General features: G+C 46.8%; 7 protein-coding genes and 1 pseudogene across 7 annotated transcripts; 4 read left to right on the top strand and 4 right to left on the bottom strand.

The window, feature by feature from the left end:
- Positions 1-51: 51 nt before the first annotated feature.
- Positions 52-15,732, bottom strand: LOC6598719 (suppressor of lurcher protein 1). The gene is made up of 7 exons (XM_026984321.1): positions 15,697-15,732; positions 15,585-15,616; positions 13,705-13,931; positions 13,048-13,644; positions 731-1,144; positions 469-673; positions 52-409 (listed from the first exon to the last, which is right to left on the bottom strand). Exons 1-7 carry the CDS (start codon positions 15,730-15,732, stop codon positions 67-69), a joined length of 1,854 nt encoding a protein of 617 aa, XP_026840122.1. The 3' UTR covers positions 52-66.
- Positions 1,191-3,968, top strand: LOC6598723 (DNA ligase 3). Its single transcript, XM_002023834.2, has 4 exons — positions 1,191-1,538; positions 1,598-2,396; positions 2,461-3,624; positions 3,683-3,968. The coding sequence occupies exons 1-4, from the start codon at positions 1,247-1,249 to the stop codon at positions 3,792-3,794; spliced, it is 2,367 nt and encodes a 788-aa protein (XP_002023870.1). The 5' UTR covers positions 1,191-1,246; the 3' UTR covers positions 3,795-3,968.
- LOC6598722 (probable cytochrome P450 9f2) lies at positions 4,004-6,633 on the top strand. Its single transcript, XM_002023833.2, has 4 exons — positions 4,004-4,255; positions 5,103-5,625; positions 5,685-6,342; positions 6,413-6,633. The coding sequence occupies exons 1-4, from the start codon at positions 4,050-4,052 to the stop codon at positions 6,577-6,579; spliced, it is 1,554 nt and encodes a 517-aa protein (XP_002023869.1). The 5' UTR covers positions 4,004-4,049; the 3' UTR covers positions 6,580-6,633.
- On the top strand, positions 7,445-9,339 carry LOC6598721 (fatty acyl-CoA reductase wat). The gene is made up of 5 exons (XM_002023832.2): positions 7,445-7,559; positions 7,618-7,730; positions 7,795-8,305; positions 8,376-9,099; positions 9,161-9,339. Exons 1-5 carry the CDS (start codon positions 7,484-7,486, stop codon positions 9,246-9,248), a joined length of 1,512 nt encoding a protein of 503 aa, XP_002023868.1. The 5' UTR covers positions 7,445-7,483; the 3' UTR covers positions 9,249-9,339.
- LOC6598720 (fatty acyl-CoA reductase wat) lies at positions 10,368-12,651 on the top strand. Its single transcript, XM_002023831.2, has 5 exons — positions 10,368-10,546; positions 10,941-11,053; positions 11,125-11,635; positions 11,698-12,394; positions 12,471-12,651. The coding sequence occupies exons 1-5, from the start codon at positions 10,474-10,476 to the stop codon at positions 12,562-12,564; spliced, it is 1,488 nt and encodes a 495-aa protein (XP_002023867.2). The 5' UTR covers positions 10,368-10,473; the 3' UTR covers positions 12,565-12,651.
- Positions 14,129-15,577, bottom strand: LOC6598718 (calmodulin). The gene is made up of 4 exons (XM_002023829.2): positions 15,336-15,577; positions 15,041-15,262; positions 14,734-14,990; positions 14,129-14,672 (listed from the first exon to the last, which is right to left on the bottom strand). Exons 1-4 carry the CDS (start codon positions 15,375-15,377, stop codon positions 14,501-14,503), a joined length of 693 nt encoding a protein of 230 aa, XP_002023865.1. The 5' UTR covers positions 15,378-15,577; the 3' UTR covers positions 14,129-14,500.
- A 403-nt stretch (positions 15,733-16,135) lies between the features above and the next one.
- Positions 16,136-16,814, bottom strand: LOC6598717 (annotated as a pseudogene).
- A 291-nt stretch (positions 16,815-17,105) lies between these two features.
- Positions 17,106-17,997, bottom strand: LOC6598618 (glutathione S-transferase D7). Its single transcript, XM_002023827.2, has 3 exons — positions 17,732-17,997; positions 17,532-17,673; positions 17,106-17,477 (listed from the first exon to the last, which is right to left on the bottom strand). Exons 1-3 carry the CDS (start codon positions 17,995-17,997, stop codon positions 17,154-17,156), a joined length of 732 nt encoding a protein of 243 aa, XP_002023863.2. The 3' UTR covers positions 17,106-17,153.
- Positions 17,998-18,809: the final 812 nt, after the last annotated feature.

Genomic DNA, 18,809 nt, shown 5'->3' with positions numbered 1-18,809 from the left:
GCACGGTTGCTAAAGATAACGTGATGACTTCGATAGAACTCAAGTGATCGATTTTCGTATATATTTTTAAATACTGTGTTTTATAAATGAATAATGCACCCAAAATGATATGATTGCAATAATGTCCAAATGTGTATCCCGTGAGGGTGCATGAGAGACATAACTCTGCATTGAGGCGTTGCCTCGTAGATCGGTGACGGAGTTATTCATTGGAATGGGCTCAAATGTGTAAAGAGCCCGAAATCCAATGGCTACAAACCGATCGTTCGAGTGCAGTGTGACTCGAAAGAATCGACCATCCGAACGCATTTCAAAGTCCTGCAGCTTGCCACAGTATTTACTGTACTTGCGATCGGTGCTCATGAAATTCGAGAACTCCACATAGTCGCTGGCGGTCTGATGGTCACATCTGGAAATGAACCATATTCTTAATAGGTGCAAATGGAAATAAAGCGAAAGTGATCCTACGCTCCGATGCCCTCCACATCAAAGTAGGTGAAATGCAGGACAACTCTTTCGTCTCTGCCGGCATAAAAGTAATAGTTGCAAACAACGTTCTCCAGATAATACCCAGGGAAATTCGGTGAATGGAAGAGCCCACTGATACGTTCGCTGCTGTTGTAGACGAAAGTGCATTCCTCGCCCTGTTGGACGCCCGACATGATGCCAAAATCTATAAAAGTAAATAGTCCTCTGGATTATAGAATTAAAATAATCTTTGTTAACTAACTTGAGAGAAACCTGTATTCCGCACGAAACCCGTAATACTGAACCTTGTTGGTCATTTCAGGTGGATACTTTCCAAAATACTGCATATGGATTTGCGGGCCATTCGACATCAGAGGCTTGGGCAGAAAGGCTCCACAGATAAGTTCCTGTGTCTCGTACCTGCCACCCACTTCAATCATCACGTGGAGAGCATCATTTGCCTGGCATTCGGTAGAATTTACGTTTGTGGTTGGTATATTGAAGTCATGAAACTTGATTTGAATGCGTTCTGGCGGTTGCGCCTCAAAATCGTAGCGGCAGGCAATGCTTCTCGCGCCAGTGTTAGCAACGCCAAAGTTCTTGCTGAAGAACAGCTGATTGGACTCGAAAGTGCCGCTTTTGTTTACGCGCGAGTCGTACGTGTGCTGGCATTTTTCTGTAATTGTTTTTAATATACATATATGTTATATATTATATGTTAGGTGTTGCGAAATCGAAGAGTCATATTCGGTTTTTAACTCGACTTGGTAGCAGCGTCATGGGCAGCAAGCGGACGGAGAATGAGGACAATAGATTGGACACATTTCGACGCGTTTGTGATGAAATAGCTGCGGAGTCAAGCTACCTTAAGAAGGTTGACAAACTACAGAATTTCTTTGAAAAGGGGACCAGTGGCTCTGGCTTCGAGGGCGACACATTGCTGTGGGTGCAGTTCCTGATACCAGTAGCCAACCAGCGCGTCTACAATTTGCAGAACAAGGCGCTGATAAAACTATTCTCACGCATTTTCAATGCCAACCAGCAGCAAATGCACCTTGATCTGGAGCAGGGTGAGCTATCTGCGTACTAGTATGTGGTGCAGAAATGATAATTGTCACATTTCTTGTAGATGGAGACGTGTCTGAGACCCTACGCAAGCATTTTGCCGACTCAAGCAAACTCAAGCCGCAGAAGCAGAGTAAACTATACTTGCATGAAGTGGAGAAGCTGCTCACACAGCTGGAGGAGCGCACCAAAGAGGATGAACAAACGGAACTGTTGCAGGAGCTGTGCAAAAAGGCAACCGATCTGGATTTACGCACCTTCATCAGACTGGTAAAACAGGATCTACGTATAAATGCACGGGCCAGACATATTCTGGATGCCTTTGGCCCTGACGCCTATCCCGCCTATCAATCTTCTCGCGACCTATCAGCCATCGTGGAACAGTTTTCTGGCAAAGGAAACAAGACCTCGACCCAAGGCCAAGTTAAGAAGACAAAGAAAGTGGGATTGAGCGGCGGTGGGATTCAAGTAATGACCCCCATATCGCCAATGCTGGCCAATGCCTGCAAATCTGTGGAGGAGGCATTCAAAAAGAGCCCCAGCGGGCTGTACGGTGAAGTCAAATACGATGGCGAGCGCGTACAAATCCACAAGCAAGGCACCGAATTCAAGTTCTTTAGTCGTAATCTGAAGCCTGTGATGGATCACAAAATCAAAGCTTTAAAGGACCATATACCACGAGCCTTCCCAGGCGCCGGCGACATGATTCTAGACTCTGAGATAATACTGGTGGACACAGAGTCGGGTGCCATGCTACCGTTTGGCACTTTGGGTGCGCATAAAAAACAGACATTTGTCAACGCTTCGGTTTGTCTGTTTGTCTTTGATTGCATACTCTACGATGGTGAGGATCTGACACAGCTGTGAGTGAAAATCTGACTATCCCAAAACCTACAATAATAGATTTTCCTTTGTTTTTGTTTTTAGTGAATTCCATAAACGTCGCAAGATACTCGAGGAAAACATCAATCCCTTGAAATCTTATGTGCAGCTGTCCGAATCTCAGTTTCTGAAGACAAAGAACGAGCTGGCAATGATGACGGCCAAGGTATTGCATGCCAATCTGGAGGGTGTCGTACTGAAGAGTCCTAATGGCATCTACCAGCCCGGCAAGCGCAACTGGCTAAAGGTCAAAAAGGATTACCTTTTCGAAGGTAAAATGGCAGACACAGCGGATCTAGTTGTGCTGGGTGCGTGGTATGGCTCTGGGAAAAAGGGAGGTGTGCTCAGCATCTTTTTAATGGGATGCTACGATGCGCGCGATCGTCTGTGGAAAACTGTGACCAAAGTCCACTCTGGCCTGGACGATGCCACCAACGAGGAGATACATGGCTCGCTGATGAAGCTAACAGAGCGAGCTGATGCCAATAAAACTCCCAATTGGCTGCTGTGCAAAAAGTCTCTGGTGCCAGATGTCCTGGCCAAGGATCCAGCAAGCATGCCTGTGTGGGAGATCACTGGGGCTGAGTTCACCAAGTCCGAGGCACACACAGCGGCAGGCATCTCGATACGCTTTCCAAGGATAACACGTCTGCGAAGCGATAAAACAGCAAAAGAGGCCAATGATTTGGCTCATTTGGAAGACTTGTACGATGCCTCCAAAAAGAATGTTAACGTGGATCTGCTGTTAGCCAATTGCGATGAGGATGCGCTCAATGGTAAACCGAATCCAGAAAAGACGCCCCAAAAAGTAACGCCAGCCATCAATACCCGGTCAAATAGTAATAAAAAACTGAAGAGATCGCCCATTGAATCGGATGATGACGATAAAGCAGGTCCGCCACCAACGCCGAGCAAACGCAAAATACCAAAGAAAGAAACTTCCCCTTCTCAAAAGGGCCTTAAAGATTATTTCAAGCCCAGCAAATCAGAAATAAAAACTGAAGTAAAGCTGGAGGAAAAAGATACCGAGCCCGTAAGCGTGGAGAGTCAGTTATTTGCGGGTCTTGTGGCTCAATTTGATTTAGATCAAGACCTTGTGAAATTAAGAGATGAATTTGTCAGACACGGAGGTTCTCTTACTACGGATACAAAAAAGGCAGACCTGGTTTTTTACGATGCAGACAAAGCAGTGGATTTGGAAAAGCTGAGGTTCCGTTTAGATTTATTTATATTTTTTATTTAATTAACAATTTAATGTTTTTCGCAGGTCTCTTTACCGCCGCAGCTGTCGTCATCTGAACGTTCGCTGGCTCCATTCATCCATTGAGAACCAGAGTCGACAACCTTATCCGCTCTATGCTGTATTGCTTAAATGCTGAGTGTTTGCTTTGTTTCATTCATTTCTACATACGATTATATTAGGTTAATAGATGAAATTATATACTATATATGTATGTTTATCAAATACGGTACACGCTTTCAAAGAGCGGCGACACCAGTGAAAGCTCAATTTAAAAGCTTTGCTCTTGTCCAATAAAACAATTCCGATTGTTTGTGGCGTCGTAGTTATCTTCTGAACGCTTAGATCGCCAAACGCGTGCACTGCTCTTCTACGCGTACTGAGATCATCAAAGATGTTATTGGAATTTGTGGCCCTGTTGGGGATTGCCTTTGCGTTGTTTTACCGCTGGGCAACGGCAAACAATGAGTTCTTCAAGGAGAAGGGTATTCCCTTTGCTAAGCCTAAGCTCTATTTCGGCAACATGGCCCAAATGTTTCTGCGACAAAAGGCTATGTTTGATATCGTCTGCGATTTGTACAACAAAGGCGGCAGTAACAAGTGAGTGTGTTTTGTTTGCATTGCAATTAATATAATAAATATCTTGTTAATTCGAATCAACGCACTTTGAACTTTGAGAGCATATACTCGTAGATACATAGATACACACGCAATTACACAGCCGATTCATGTGTAAATGAATCTACAGCTGTCAAGGTCAATCGATCGTGTGTATCTACATATGTGGGTGGGGTGGGTGTGCTTATATATATGTATATATATATATCTATTATATATTGAAACGTTATGATAATTCTTAAACGATAATTGTGAAATCATCAAACAAACAAAAAGCTTCGGGCAGGTGGAGGGACTTTGTAAAATATATACAAGCTAGTAAATAATTAAGATAACTTTTAATCAGTTTATCAGCTGAGTTTATTTCAATGTTATCAGTGTGGAACGTAACGCTTTGTTGCCATGCATTGATAGGTACAAACTAATAACAAAGCTAATGCCCAGTTAATCGTTCATACAAGGGTTAAACTTTTGTCCTTTATGTCTAAAATTTTATAAATTAATCAAATTATTCATAGAATCGTGGATTTAAGCATACCGAGTAGGGATACTGTAGGTCCTGAAGTAAAAAAATACATTTTATATACATGTATATATATATAAATTGGGTCTGAACGTGGAGGCTAAGCTAAAAAAGAATCGGATAGGTTAAGACCAGACTACGACCATATAAAGGCATACAAGATAGAAATATTGATGGACGGTTATCAAATTCTAATCTTTTTAATTAATTCTAATCTGCAACCCGACGACTCATTTGACAAATTAGAGTCAAATTATCAGTAAAATGATTAGCAGTCAATAACATTGTGTACTTTATTTTACACAGAGTTTATGGTATCTTCGAGCAGCGCCAACCACTGATGATGATCCGCGACCCAGATCTTTTAAGACAGATAACCATTAAGGACTTCGATCATTTCATAAATCATCGCAACCTTTTCGGCACCGGCACTGACGATGATCCACATGATATGAGCAATCTTTTCGGCAGCTCGCTCTTCTCCATGCGTGATGCACGTTGGAAGGACATGCGGAGCACTCTCAGTCCCGCCTTCACGGGCTTGAAAATGCGTCAAATGTTTCAGCTTATGAATCAGGTGGCGAAGGAGGCCGTTGATTGTCTGAAGCCCGATCAGCAAGGATCCGTTCAGGGAACGGAGCTGGACATGAAGGATTACTGCACACGCTTCACCAACGACGTGATTGCCTCCACGGCCTTTGGCCTGCAGGTTAATTCGTTCAAGGAGCGCGATAACGACTTCTATTCGATGGGCAAGAAATTGACCACATTCGGTTTTCTGCAGAACATAAAGTTTATGTTATTCTTTGCACTAAAGTCGCTCCATAAGGTTAGTAAATCAATAATATATCAATCTAGACCAATGATCTAATACCCATCTCTTTGCAGTATATCAAGGTCGATCTCTTTGACAAGAAGAGCACCGAGTACTTTGTGCGTTTGGTTCTTGATGCAATGAAGTACCGTCAGGAGCACAACATCATCCGTCCAGACATGATCAACATGCTAATGGAAGCCCGCGGCCTGTTCCAGACTGAGAAGACCAAGACAACAGTGATCCGTGAATGGAGCGACCGCGATATTGTGGCTCAGTGCTTTGTGTTTTTCTTTGCCGGCTTTGAGACGTCCGCGGTTCTTATGTGCTTCACGGCTCAAGAGCTGATGGAGAACGAAGATGTCCAGCAGAAGCTCTACGAGGAGGTGCAGCAGGTGGACATCGACTTGGATGGCAAAGAACTGAGTTACGAGGCCATCATGGGCATGAAGTATCTAGATCAGGTTGTCTCGGAGGTATTGCGCAAGTGGCCGCCAGCCATAGCCATAGATCGAGAGTGCAACAAGGATATTACGTATGAGTTAGATGGCCAAACCATAGAAATCAAAAAGGGTGACTATATCTGGTTGCCCACATGCGGCTTCCATCGTGACCCCAAATACTTTGAGAACCCCAACAAATTCGATCCAGAGCGTTTCAGCGAAGAGAACAAGGCCAACATTCAACCCTTCACATACTATCCGTTTGGCCTTGGTCAACGCAACTGCATTGGTGGGTGGTAGCTGTGGACTAACTGATTGGAACTGAAGGTTGATGATTCCTATTTATTTTTCCATTATAGGTTCCCGCTTTGCACTCCTTGAGGCCAAGGCTGTCATCTACTATCTGTTGAAGGACTACCGCTTCGCTCCTGCCAAGAAATCCTGCATTCCCATGGAGCTAGCCAGCAACGGGTTTCAGTTGACGCCCAAATCAGGATTTTGGGTTAAGCTTGTTCCGCGCAATTAAATTCATTGTGAATGCTTTTTATACTTTATAAATATATTGTCTAAAAGTATGCAATTTGAATTGGTTATTTTCCAGCTCTAGCGATCAGATCAGTTCTTTTCCGTGACAAAAAAGCTCTGTAAACTTGAAGCTAAAAAATTTCTCAATGAAACAGCAGAACTGTTCCAACCACAGTTTTAGGGCTTAATCCAGTCAGAAGACATTCGAATAGCTAACATCTTTCAAACAAAAAAGCGTAATACTTTTTATCAGTCACTTAAATGGTAAAAAAAAATGAGACTATGTAGATGTGATCTCAATGAAGGAGTTATGATTCTAATCAAGTTGCTTTTATATTTTAGATAGGCATTTAATATCTTTGGGGTTGGGCTGATATATCAAACTATCCTCTCGAGTGGAAACTGCATTCATCGGAAGCTGATTAGAGGGTATTTGTGCTTATATGAAGTGATTATATTATCTTCATTCAAATGTATTTATATATGCGTATTCATATCATGAATTTCCTGAGTGCTTCTTAAACTGCAGTTTTATAAACTACACCCAGACGAATGTACATTCTTAAGTACTCAGAATTTTCACTTCTGGGTACATTGGGATCAAAAACACGGTTTCTTATATACCGTGAACACTCCATAAGTATAGCTCCCGATATTAAACAACTGTTTGATTAAAATAAACAATACAATCGAATTAATAAAATAAAATAACACTATGAACAACATTGAGCTCAATAAGTCCGAATTATGCAGTGCCCACTGTACTTCGCCTACGTACCACGGGGAATAATGAATTGCACGATACGATAAATATATAAATGGAAACAGTTCCGGAACTGTGCACAATCGCTGTGGCTCTGTACTAGCACACGACTGGATTAGCTTTCTGCAAAATCACACGCAAAATGGAAACAGAAGTGCAACGTTTTTATAGGGACAAGACGATATTCGTAACTGGCGGCACTGGATTTTTGGGCAAAGGTGCGCTGCAAGGACTGGATGGAAACAAGAGTAACCCATTGTACCTTTTGATTTTCAGTGATTATTGAAAAAATCTTACGAGCGACAGATCCAAAGAAAATATATTTCCTGGTCAGGTCTAAGAAAAACGAGGATGTGCGCACTCGCGTTACCCAATGGCTCAGCCAGCCAGTGAGTAGCCCACCAAAAGTCGCATTTGAACCGCTTGAACTAACGGCCTCCCTTCCTGTTCAAGATTTTCGAGTCACTGCTGAAGATTAAGCCAACGGTCTTGCAGCGGATGACACCCATAGTGGGAGATTGCCTGGAGCCGGATCTAGGTATCAGTGAGGCGGATCGAAAGATGCTGGCTAAAGAAGTGCAGATTGTCATTCACGGAGCAGCCACTGTCCGCTTCAATGAGGACATGCATATGGCGCTGGCCATCAACACGCGGGCCACGCGCCTCATGCTGCAGCTGGCCAAGGAAATGCACAGCTTGGAGGCCTTCGTGCAGATCTCCACAGCCTACTCGAACTGCGTGATAGACAGCATTAACGAGGAGTTCTATCCGCAGCATTTAACCTGTTCCGCCGATACGGTGCTGCGCCTGAGGGAGACCGTGAGCGCCGAGCTGTTGGACAACATGACGCCTGCCTTGCTGGGAAAGTACCCCAATACCTACACCTACACGAAGGCCCTGGCAGAGCAGGTGATCCAAGAGGAGGCGGGTGACCTACCAGTGTGCATCTTTCGGCCAGCCATTAGTAAGTGATGCATGCCTCTTAATCCAGTGTCCCTTCAATAGCCCCTCACCCGTTCTTTTTCCAACGATAGTATATGCCAACTACAAGGAGCCTTCTTCCGGTTGGATTGACAATCCATACGGACTCGTGGCCCTAATATACGGCATTACCTACGGAGTCCTGCACATATTGCTTTGTAATATAAAGGCTCAAGCGGTTTTGGTGCCCGGCGATTACTGTGCTAACCTGGCTGTGGCCAGCGCCTGGGAAACGGCAAAGAAAGCAAAAACCAAATCGGCACTTACAGCTATTAAGCCAAAGCCCACCATTTATAATTTTGCACCTTGCAGGACAAATACGATAGACTGGAATGATTTCAGAAACAAGGGCATGTTTTACGGCAAGCAGGTTCCGATCCGACAGATGATTTGGTACCCGTTTGTACATTCCACCACATGCCCTTGGCTGTTTAGGATTTGCAGCATCTTCTACCACTATATTCCCGGCTATTTCTTCGATCTCATCCTGCGGCTGAGTGGCAAGAAACCGCGTCTGGTCAAAGCCTATCGCAAAGCCCACGCAAACGTGGAGGCTCTGTTCTTCTTCAATAGGAAAACATTTTGGTTTAACAGGGATAATACTGAAGCGCTGTGGGACCACATGTCACCGGAAGATCGAAAGGGGTTCAACTTTGATATGAAATCCCTCGACTGGGACGACTATTTCAAGAATATTTGGGGAGGTATGCGACTATATATATTCAAGGAACCAGCTACGGCAGCCTCCTTGGCGGACGGAATCCGGGTTCTATTTCGGTACGTAGTCTTCTGCAACACAATTGTCCAACTCGAATCTATCTATGTTCTGTGCTTGCAGCTACCGTGTACTACATTCGATAGGTCAAGTTCTGCTTGGCTCTGGTGCAGCATATGTGCTGTGGCTCCTGTTCACGATCTGGCAATAATTATCCAGATTTAGATGCCACTAAAAGTGCATTCAATTGTTGTTCAGAATGTCAGGAAAGAATAAATATTATTGGCAATTTCAGGATAAAATATTACCTTTTTTTCATAACACAACAGAGCACTTTAAGGGTCTGATGTAAGATCTAACACTACGTTCAAAGGTATAGTATTTGTTTGGTTAGCTTGCGAAATTCGTACACTCGGTACTCGTAAATAGCCCAGGGTATATTCTATTAATGGAGGCTCATATAACAGACGGTAGAGATTTTGAATAATATATAGAAAGAAAAACAAAACGTTGTAATAGTATGCAGTATAATGGTATTTTCATTGATAATTTATATTCCATTCCCTGCGTGGTCTGTCCGAATACCTTTTATGCAAATGATTGTGCAAGTTCAATGTTTATTCTAGTTTATGTTTATGGGCTAGTCTATGGGTGAGGTATTTATAAGGCGAAAGACACAGTTTTCTTCAGAATTACGGGAGCGGAACACTCACACTCACTCTTCATATGCCATTCGTGTTCGAGTGCTTATTTGCTTTCTATAGAACTACCGGGTTTTGTTCGCCATTTGTCAGGCCCATTTTGAGGTACTACAGACCCGGCAATGGGCCAAAGTAACAACGTTTTCCAATTAGGCAAATGGGCAGGTCCAGCTAATTTGGGTCTGGCATGGAGTGCGCGCATTGGGTTCAAAAGGCCGCAATGCCACTTGACACCAACCATGAAAATCCGCACATGAGCGGATCTTTTCCCCACAGCCAACAAGCTATAATTTCTATTTGTTTAAGCCGGGTCAGGGCATAGAGGCCCCAAATGCACCAGCCCCTAACTAAGGGGGAAAAAGAATACTCGTATGCAGTTTTTGTTTCTGTGCCTTCCTCACCAATATTGTTAAATATGAACATCTTTATGGCACATATATTTTACGAGTCTCTGTCTGTGCGTGTGTTGGAAACAACCTATAATAATATAATATAATGAATGTGCTTCGCTTTGTTTTTGGCTTTGTTGCTCTTCGATCAGCGATTCCCGATCAGCGGATCGCTATAAATACCGGGTGAAAATTCTAGACAACTCTCATTCAAGCATCAGTCGCGATCAGGTATCATCTCTCGGACCTCGGAATACGGATACGAAAGTGCCTTTTAGTGTATACGTGTATATGTGTGTGTTTGTGTTTGTGCATCCCCATATAAAGAAAGGATCGTACTATCGCAATGTCGGAAATGCAAAAGTTTTATAAAGACAAGACCATGTTGCTAACAGGTGGCAGTGGATTCTTAGGAAAAGGTATTTCCCACCTTTGGATCTGTTTAAAAATAATTACTCTCTGAAAACAAAATATGCAATTAAAATATGAACTTTATGAACTTTTTGTGATATATTTGCCCAGGCAAATCCGTATATCCGGATACTGTTTATTGTGAAGGGGGATATTTTTTTTTTCTCAGCACGTGAAACAAAATACTATGTTTTCATATGAAAATATCAAAGTTCGAAGATTTCACTCTGAGGGATATGACATAATATAAATTAACGTTTTTATATGACATACCATGCATGTTTCGAGCAAGTAAACAATGAGATACCACCCAAAAAAGGCGCTCAGAACCGGCTGGAAAGGCCATCAATCGAAAGCAATCGTAAACAGATCAAATTCAAGTTTGCCTTTTGTCTTTTGTAGTGACCATTGAGAAGCTGCTCCGCATAACAGAGGTGAAGCGGATCTATGTGCTGATCAGAGCCAAGAATGGCCAGGAGATAAAGGAGCGCCTCGTTGCCTGGGAGAGCGATCCAGTGAGTAATCCTGTGTTGATCCCAAGGGCCCCTAATCCGAATAATCCGAAGCATTGGGTTCCGTTCCGAAGGTGTTCGAAATACTACTGAAAACGCAACCCAAGGCAATGCAGCGAGTGGCGCCCATACAGGGCGACTGCCAGGAGCCAGATCTGGGCCTTGGGGCTGAAGACAGGAAGCTGCTGATTGAGGAGGTGCAGCTGGTCTTGCACGGCGCTGCCACAGTACGCTTCACTGAGCCCCTGCACATAGCACTGGCCATCAATACGCGGGCCGCCCGCCTCATGCTGCAGCTGGCAAAGCAAATGCAGCGCCTCGAGGCTTTTGTCCACATCTCCACCGCCTACTCCAACTGCGTGGTGGAGAAAATCGAGGAGAAGTTCTATCCGGAGCACTTGACCTGCTCGGCCAACCAGGTCCTGGAGCTCACTGAGTGGCTGGAAGGTGAACTGATAGACAACATGGCGCCCGCCCTGATGGGCAAGTATCCCAACACCTACACATACACCAAGGCTCTGGCGGAGCAGGTGATCCAACGGGAGGCGGGGGACATTCCGTTGTGCGTCTATCGGCCTGGCGTTAGTAGGTGTTGCCAGCTCGGCAAGTGATGCCCTTTTATATCCTCCCTCTTTTTCCACCCACAGTCATTGCCAGCTACAAGGAGCCGATGCCGGGTTGGATCGACAACCTGTACGGCCCCATTGCCGTGCTCTATGGAGTTGCCTTTGGGGTCTTGCGGATCACTCGTCTCAATGTGAAGGCTCAGGCTGGAATTGTGCCAGTCGACTATGCTTCCTCCATGGCGTTGGCCACTGTCTGGCAGACGGCGATAGACGCCAAGCCGCCAGGGGATCCGGTCATTTACAACTTTACACCCAGCGAAGAGAACCTGATCACCTGGGGCGGCTTCCGGGATAGGGCACAGAATCTGGTGCACAACTATCCACTGACCAAGATGATGTGGTGTCCGTTTCTGCACTGCACCACCACCCCGTGGCTGTTTCGGCTGGTGGCCTACTTCTATCATCTGGTGCCTGGGTATGCCATCGATGTGGTGCTCCGATTACGTGGCCAGAAGCCTCGCATGATCAAGCTCTACGATAAGATACACAAGAACATCAATGTCCTTGCTCCGTTTGTGGACACCACGTGGAAGTTTGACACGTCCAACACTCAGCGTCTGTGGAAGCGAATGTCGTCTTTGGATCAGAATCTATTCGACTTCAATATGCGGGGTCTAAACTGGGACGATTACTTTAGGCAGGCATTGTACGGCATTCGGATCTACTTGGGCAAGGAACAGCCCACCTCCATAGTGCGAGGCAAGAAGATTCTCTTTCGGTGCGTTCAATTTTCTAATCCAAAAATCCCATAAATTCCCAAGAGTCCCATAATACTATATCTCTCGCTTTCACAGCTTCCTAGTTTTGCACCGGATTTTGCAGTTGACTCTGTGCAGCGGCGCTGCGGCTCTCTTGTGGTCTCTACTGAAGGTCGTATCTAGCTTCTAGGCGAGGACAACCACACCCACTCACATATGCACACACAAATAGTAGGTTAATTGTTCTTAGAGTTAAATAAATGTTTTGGCCAAAATACTTTAAGTACGAGACTCACTGGCGGGCAATGGAGCACAGGAGGCCATCGATTGGCGTATCGAACCGAGCAGCACCAGAAGGAGCTGCAAAAATAGCGACAGAAGCACCATTTGAACGCGACGAGAGCTCGAAGCAGACTGACAGACTCCAGGAACCAGCAGCCAGGCGTCCCTCCACTCAGGAGGCCATGTCGATTGGCCACATCCGCTTCCGTTCGAGGATGCCGCCTGAGACAGACGGAAGCTGTCGAACGGCGTCGTGGAGTAGCAGATAAGTTTTGCCGCCATTTGCCAACGATTAGCATAATTCGATTGGCTATGCCAGAGGGGGTTCGAGGGTGTGCGCCCCCCCCAAGCAAGGCTCTAATTTTGGCTAATATATGAGGCGCCAACTCACCAAATGAACGTCCGGGCTTCGACAGCTCTGCATCCGCCTGAAGACTGTTCACCCTGGCCGCCGACGACGACGATTGCTGATGCTGCAGCTTCTCCTGCTGCTTAGCTGCCACACTGGCCGCCTCCAGAATGGGTGCTGCGGGGGGTGGCAGGGCCAACGGCAGCCCCCCCTGTCCGTTGGTCACAAACTTGTACTTGCCGCGAAATCCCTTGGCCGTGCGGTTCGAGCTGGCATTAAACTCGAGCAGCATATCGGGTCCGCTGCTCACGAGTCGACGCGTGGGGCAGGGCGTGCAGAGGACATCCAGTACGGCGTTCATGTGGGCGGACTCGGCATCGAAGATGGTCAGGGCATCCAGTTGACAGCCGCCGCTGAGCACCGGCGGCAGTTGCAGCTCCTCGAAAACGATCTCCACACGGGTATCGGGACGCCCGATGAACTTGTAGGCGCACTTGATGTGTGCCGGATAGTGGGCGGGAAAGCGGGGCGAGTGAAAGTAGCCCTGCCCCAAGCTGCCCACGTCGTCCGCCAGGCTGGCAAAGAAGTAAAAGTCACAGTAGCTGTGCGGCACCAGGCGGCCCTCCGTCTTGAAGTTATCTGGCCAAAAAGAGATGCGGAAAATGATCCACAGATCGGTCAAGAACTGGCGGAACTCACCTCGTTTCAGAAACCGATAGCTGGCCGTTAGGTTCAGGCTCCAGTTGTCCAACTTTGTCGGCGGATGCTGGAACCGCAGACGCAGTCCCAGCAGTCGGCCCGCGCTATAAATAGGCGTGGTGGAACTGCGATTCTTGCTGTGCTGGCAGAAAGTGTCCGCCGGCAGTGTTGAGTTCTCGATGACGGGCTCGCGCAGATACGGAAAGACCTCAACGCTGTCCAAGCACCTGTCACGAAATTGCATTCAAAAAAATACAGAAAAAAAGATGGAGGAATTTGTTGCCGCTCGCCTGGCCCAAGGCAGATGCGTAACGATGTCTAAAATTTATTGGCCGATACTTTTGGGGCTGGCTCGTTGGTCAGCTAGCCTATAAATATCCCCTCGCAAGCGGCCCAATGCCCATTAAGAAAATAATTCCCATCGCTCTTTTGGTTCTTCACAATTTATTTTGATGCAAAGTCGAACAAAAGTTGGCGGTAAGAGTTATTCGATTGCGATATTGAGACAGCTGCCGTTCGAGCAGAGATTCGAGTAGTTTCCAATATCTTTGGAGGTTCCAAATTGATTGGGGAAAGGCAGTCCCTCCTACATACATAGCTACAACAAATTGGGGACTATTGGCTATTGGGAAAGTTTTAGATTTCCATTATCTGATGGGAAAGTTAAGGGGGTAAACGATAAGTCCTGTGTTCTCGAAAAACCATTCAGTTTGTTGGAAACAAAAACTCCTAAAATATACATATTTTCGGGGCACTGGCATGCTCCCATTCTGATTGTTTCGATGTCCATTCAATGTTAATTCCCTTTCCGTTTGCGCATTCCGCCGAGCATGCGGCAAAAGGCTGGATAATCGATCATCGGCGGCTCCTCCAGGGACTTGGGCTTGGCCATGGGCGCATGACTCAGCGCCTCCTTAGCCTCGTTGAGGCTCATTTTGTCGCCATAGTTGGTCAGTTCCTCGTAGATTCTAGAGATGGCGGAAGGGTATGGAATGCTTAATTTGTTGTGGAATCACTCGGCGCACACACTTGCGTTCTTCGATCAGGCCCGTGCCATGGTCATCCCATTTGCTCCATGCCTCTAGCAGCACCTCCTCGGGGTCCAGTTCCTGTGTGCGTCGGGACATCAGACGGACAAAGGCCTCGTAGTCAAGCGGTTCCTTGGCCTCCAGCATCATCTGCTCCAGGACTTGCTCGTTGGGATCATTGCCCAGGGCGGTGTAGGTGAAACGCAGATCATCCTTCGATATTAGGCCATCGCAGTCCGTGTCGAAGAGCGCGAAAACCTTTGGCGACAATCCATTCAGTCAGTATTCAGTACCCGCTGCAGACTTACTTCCTTCAGCTCCGCCAGCTTCGAAATGTCCAGCTCGTGGGGCGCCACATCATCGTCGGCGCTCATCTCCTCTGGCAGTGTGTAGTGGCCACTACTTTCGGGCAGCTTCAGCGACGGATTGAATATCTCATTGATCACGGCCATGGCCTCCGAGTCGGCCAAATGGGGCGGCGGTTGGGGAGTCTGTGACGCCTTCCGGGCAGAGCTGGCGCGGCGTCGACGCTGCAGTCGGAAATGAAGGGGTATTTACTGCCATTGCGATACCCATTGATCTGGGTTCATCGTATTCACTCACGCGGTCCAGATCCTCCAAGGAAACTGTTGGGTCCATAGACATTTTGAGCCTCCGATTTTATAGTATTTCACAAATAAAATTTCAATGCTTAAATTCCACTAGCTTTTTGCCCGCGAATTAACTCAATTAACTTTCATTTGTTAAATCCGTTTAAAGGTAACCGGAAGACCGTCGAAACGTACGTTCTTCCTTGGCGACTCTTGCGATTCACCCGCGATTCACTGCACTTTAAAAATTGCTCATACGTACGGCGCTGCGCTCGGTCCAAGCTCCACTGAGATCTGCGTGGCCAGTGCTCTCCAATTTTATTGACAAATCGATTCCGAAATTTGTGTACGTTATTTTTATGGCGCAAATCTACCACGGGTACGGGATGGGAGGATGGGTTTGTGTGCATAGGATTTTGCATAAATTGACACAAATTTGCGGGCGGAGACCATTTCCCTCGATTTATATAAATAACCAGGCGTGCCGGTGGCCACGGCGGCTCCACCGAACCGGACCGCCCACATGGCCTTCACGAGGTATTTTAATTACATTGCCGTTGCGCTTCCCGTTGCAGCAGCACAGCCTCTCGAGGCGTTTGCGCCCTACCCCCCCGCTCTGCTTTTGCCACCGATAGGTGGACGGACGGACAGGATAGGCCAGGCCAGCTTTATCTATCGATGGGGCATATTTGTCGATTTCTGATGGCTGTCACAGACAGCTGCCCATCGCAGATCCGATCAGCAGCCGGCGTCCGCATCCCCAGCCACCCCCCGGTGGATGATCTCCGCGGTCTGTGGTCGCCAAATGAGGTCGGAAGCACTGCTACTCACCCGGCGCGCAGCTGCAACTGCTCAAGCTGAAAGGAAACCAGCTCATCATCCATGCCACCAATAAACACCATCAGGCAGTTGTTCTTGGCGCCCAGCGCCTGGCTGGCATTGATGCTTAGCCGGCCCCAATGGCTGGAGTTCCGCTCGTTGGCATGCAGGCAGGAGCAGTCTGCAAAGGATTAACTGCATGAGTGTGGCCTGCACCTTGGGGTGTCCTTCTTGCACACCTACCCAGCCACAGTTGCGACTGTTTGCTGCTGCTGCCGGCCACTTGCTGCTGCTGGCCATGGCAGCTCCGAATCGCAGTCAGAGCTAATCCCAGAGCTAATAACCAAGCGGACACCATATTCAGCGGCGGTCAAATTGAAACTGTGAAGCCAGCATTCGTTGGCCTTCCGTTCTACCAGGCTGCCGGTGCTGCTGAGGATGCTCGGCTGTCGCTGTGGGTTTTAAAAATAGCCAACTGTGCTCCTTCTCCTTGCCGTGCCATTAAATTTCATTTGAGGTTTTTATGCTGCTTTTGTCTGCAAGTCTCGGTTCTCGGTTCTCGGGTGTCGCCATCAAAGTCCGTTGATTAGTTTCTGATGCTGGTCCCCACTCAAACACACACGTCCCCACATTTGCCTGCGGCCATGTCGAGCACCGATGGTCCTTTCCGCATTGTTTTGGTCAAGGTATTTTTAAAATGTGTGTCGTCATTTTTTTGTTTTGTGGGTAGCTGCAGCCACCGTGGGATTGCTGTCCAAATTGTAGCTGGAAATTCAACTAAAATTTGACAAACTCAATTAAAGTTATGGCCGATATAAAAGGCATTAATTTGTTGGGGCGGGAATGGGGATGAAAGTATTCCGTTACTGTTTAAACTATTTCTATCACAGATTTGGATCCTTACTTGATGTAAAACCATTCTGAACAGTGCATAGAGCATAACTTTTATTGAATACAACAACTACGAGTACGACATTATTATAGTACGATTTTGATCTTGAATCTACAAATATTAGGCTCCTCCCTGATTGATCTTGGCCTTGAACATGTCGCCCATTAAGACTGCCTTGCTGCCATTCAGCTCCTCGTAGTCGTAGGGCGCCATGTGCTCCTTGCAGCGTTCGAGCCATTGCCTGATGTGCTTATAGGGCCTCAGTTCAAAGTCGAAGGCCTCCAGCTGGGAAATGGTCACGAGCAGGGTCAGATCGGCAATGGTGAAGTGTTCGGCGGCAGCGAATTGTCGGCCCTCTAGAATGGTGTTGAGCCAGCCCACAGCCTCTGATAGCTTGGCCCGTTTTCCCTCATCCAGCGGTGCTCCAATGAACATTGTGGGGAACTAGAAAAAGCGAATATTACTCCTCGAAAGTATGATATATGTATGTATACTCACATAGTAGTCAGTGAGGCGCATGTAGAGGGTGCCCAGATCGAACTGGAGCCGTTGATCGACCAGGGCACGGACACGAATGTCCGTGGGATAGAGTTCATCGCTTTTACCGTAGGCTGCAACCAGGTACGAAAGAATGGCACGACTGCAAGGCCAATACGTTATCGTAATTGGAAGGTACAAGGCTATAAGTATAAACTCACCTTTCCCAGAGGACCAGGCCCTCATCGTTCATGGTTGGTATACAGTGTTGGGGATTCAATGCCACAAAGTCCGGCTTCAGCTGCTCCCCCTCCAGTATGTTGACGATCTTCAGCTCAAAGTCCAGGCCAAGCATTTTGGCCAACAAGAGAATGCTGCGGCAGGGCGGACTGGGTGGCAGGTAGTACAGCACGGGTGGTGACATTTTTCCACCGCTGAGCAGTAAACAATAAACGAATTCGGTTACAATACGCTTCGTGTCGCTCATTGGTCATTGGCCAAAACTGAAATGCCAACACGCTACCCATTGACCACTTGACCAGGCCCGAAACTGGGGCTGGACAACGGCAAAAAATCAATGCATCGATTTTGTACATGTATTTTTTATTAAAGTTTACTGAAGGATGTCTTGCGGCATGCCAAACTAATTTAAAATCAATCAAAATGATCGAACACTTTGGCTGCTATGCGGACTGATCTTACGAGTTTCACAGCAGCGATCTTTTGAGTGCACTTCTCTCAAAGTAAGTTCTAGAAACGACCGCTGTGGCGGCGCCACTTAAACCACTGAGAAGAATGTCAAATTATCAAAAATGCAAAATAAAAGACAAATCTGTTCCGGAAATAACGGTACAGAGGGTATGCCAGCATTCGTAGCTCCGTTGAGGTCAAACTTCGCGTCTTTTAATTGCACTCACTTATTTATTCATTATGGAACATGCACCGAAGGTGTTTGCCGTGGGGCAGGTGGGGAGTATCTCCCGGTCTCGGTCTACTCACACAATCTTGTGCACTAGCTTGTGCTGCACCGCGGCTACCGTGTCGATGTCTATGCAGTTCCCCAGTGTGCCAGTGTGCCGTCGAGTGTCGTGTGGCGAAGTGCGTAGCTCTACTGCCTGTGCCCCACAGCTTTGCCAGCGATTCCTCGTTGGTTTCTGCTTCTGGTTCTGGACCTGTCCTGGCTGCAGCTGATGCTGCTAGTGTCCGTGTTGGAAGCTAGTTTTTGCAATCTCGCGCTCTATCTCGGCTGTCGCCAACTTGCCGACGTCTCTGTCCGTTGATGTATCCGCCGTCTGCCGC

Source organism: Drosophila persimilis, unplaced genomic scaffold (genome assembly GCF_003286085.1).
Source record: "Drosophila persimilis strain 14011-0111.01,24,50 unplaced genomic scaffold, DperRS2 tig00000000-arrow-pilon, whole genome shotgun sequence".
NCBI lineage: Eukaryota > Metazoa > Arthropoda > Insecta > Diptera > Drosophilidae > Drosophila > Drosophila persimilis.
The sequence above is the reverse complement of the archived record's forward strand: the minus strand, read 5'-3'. Positions and strand labels throughout refer to the sequence as shown.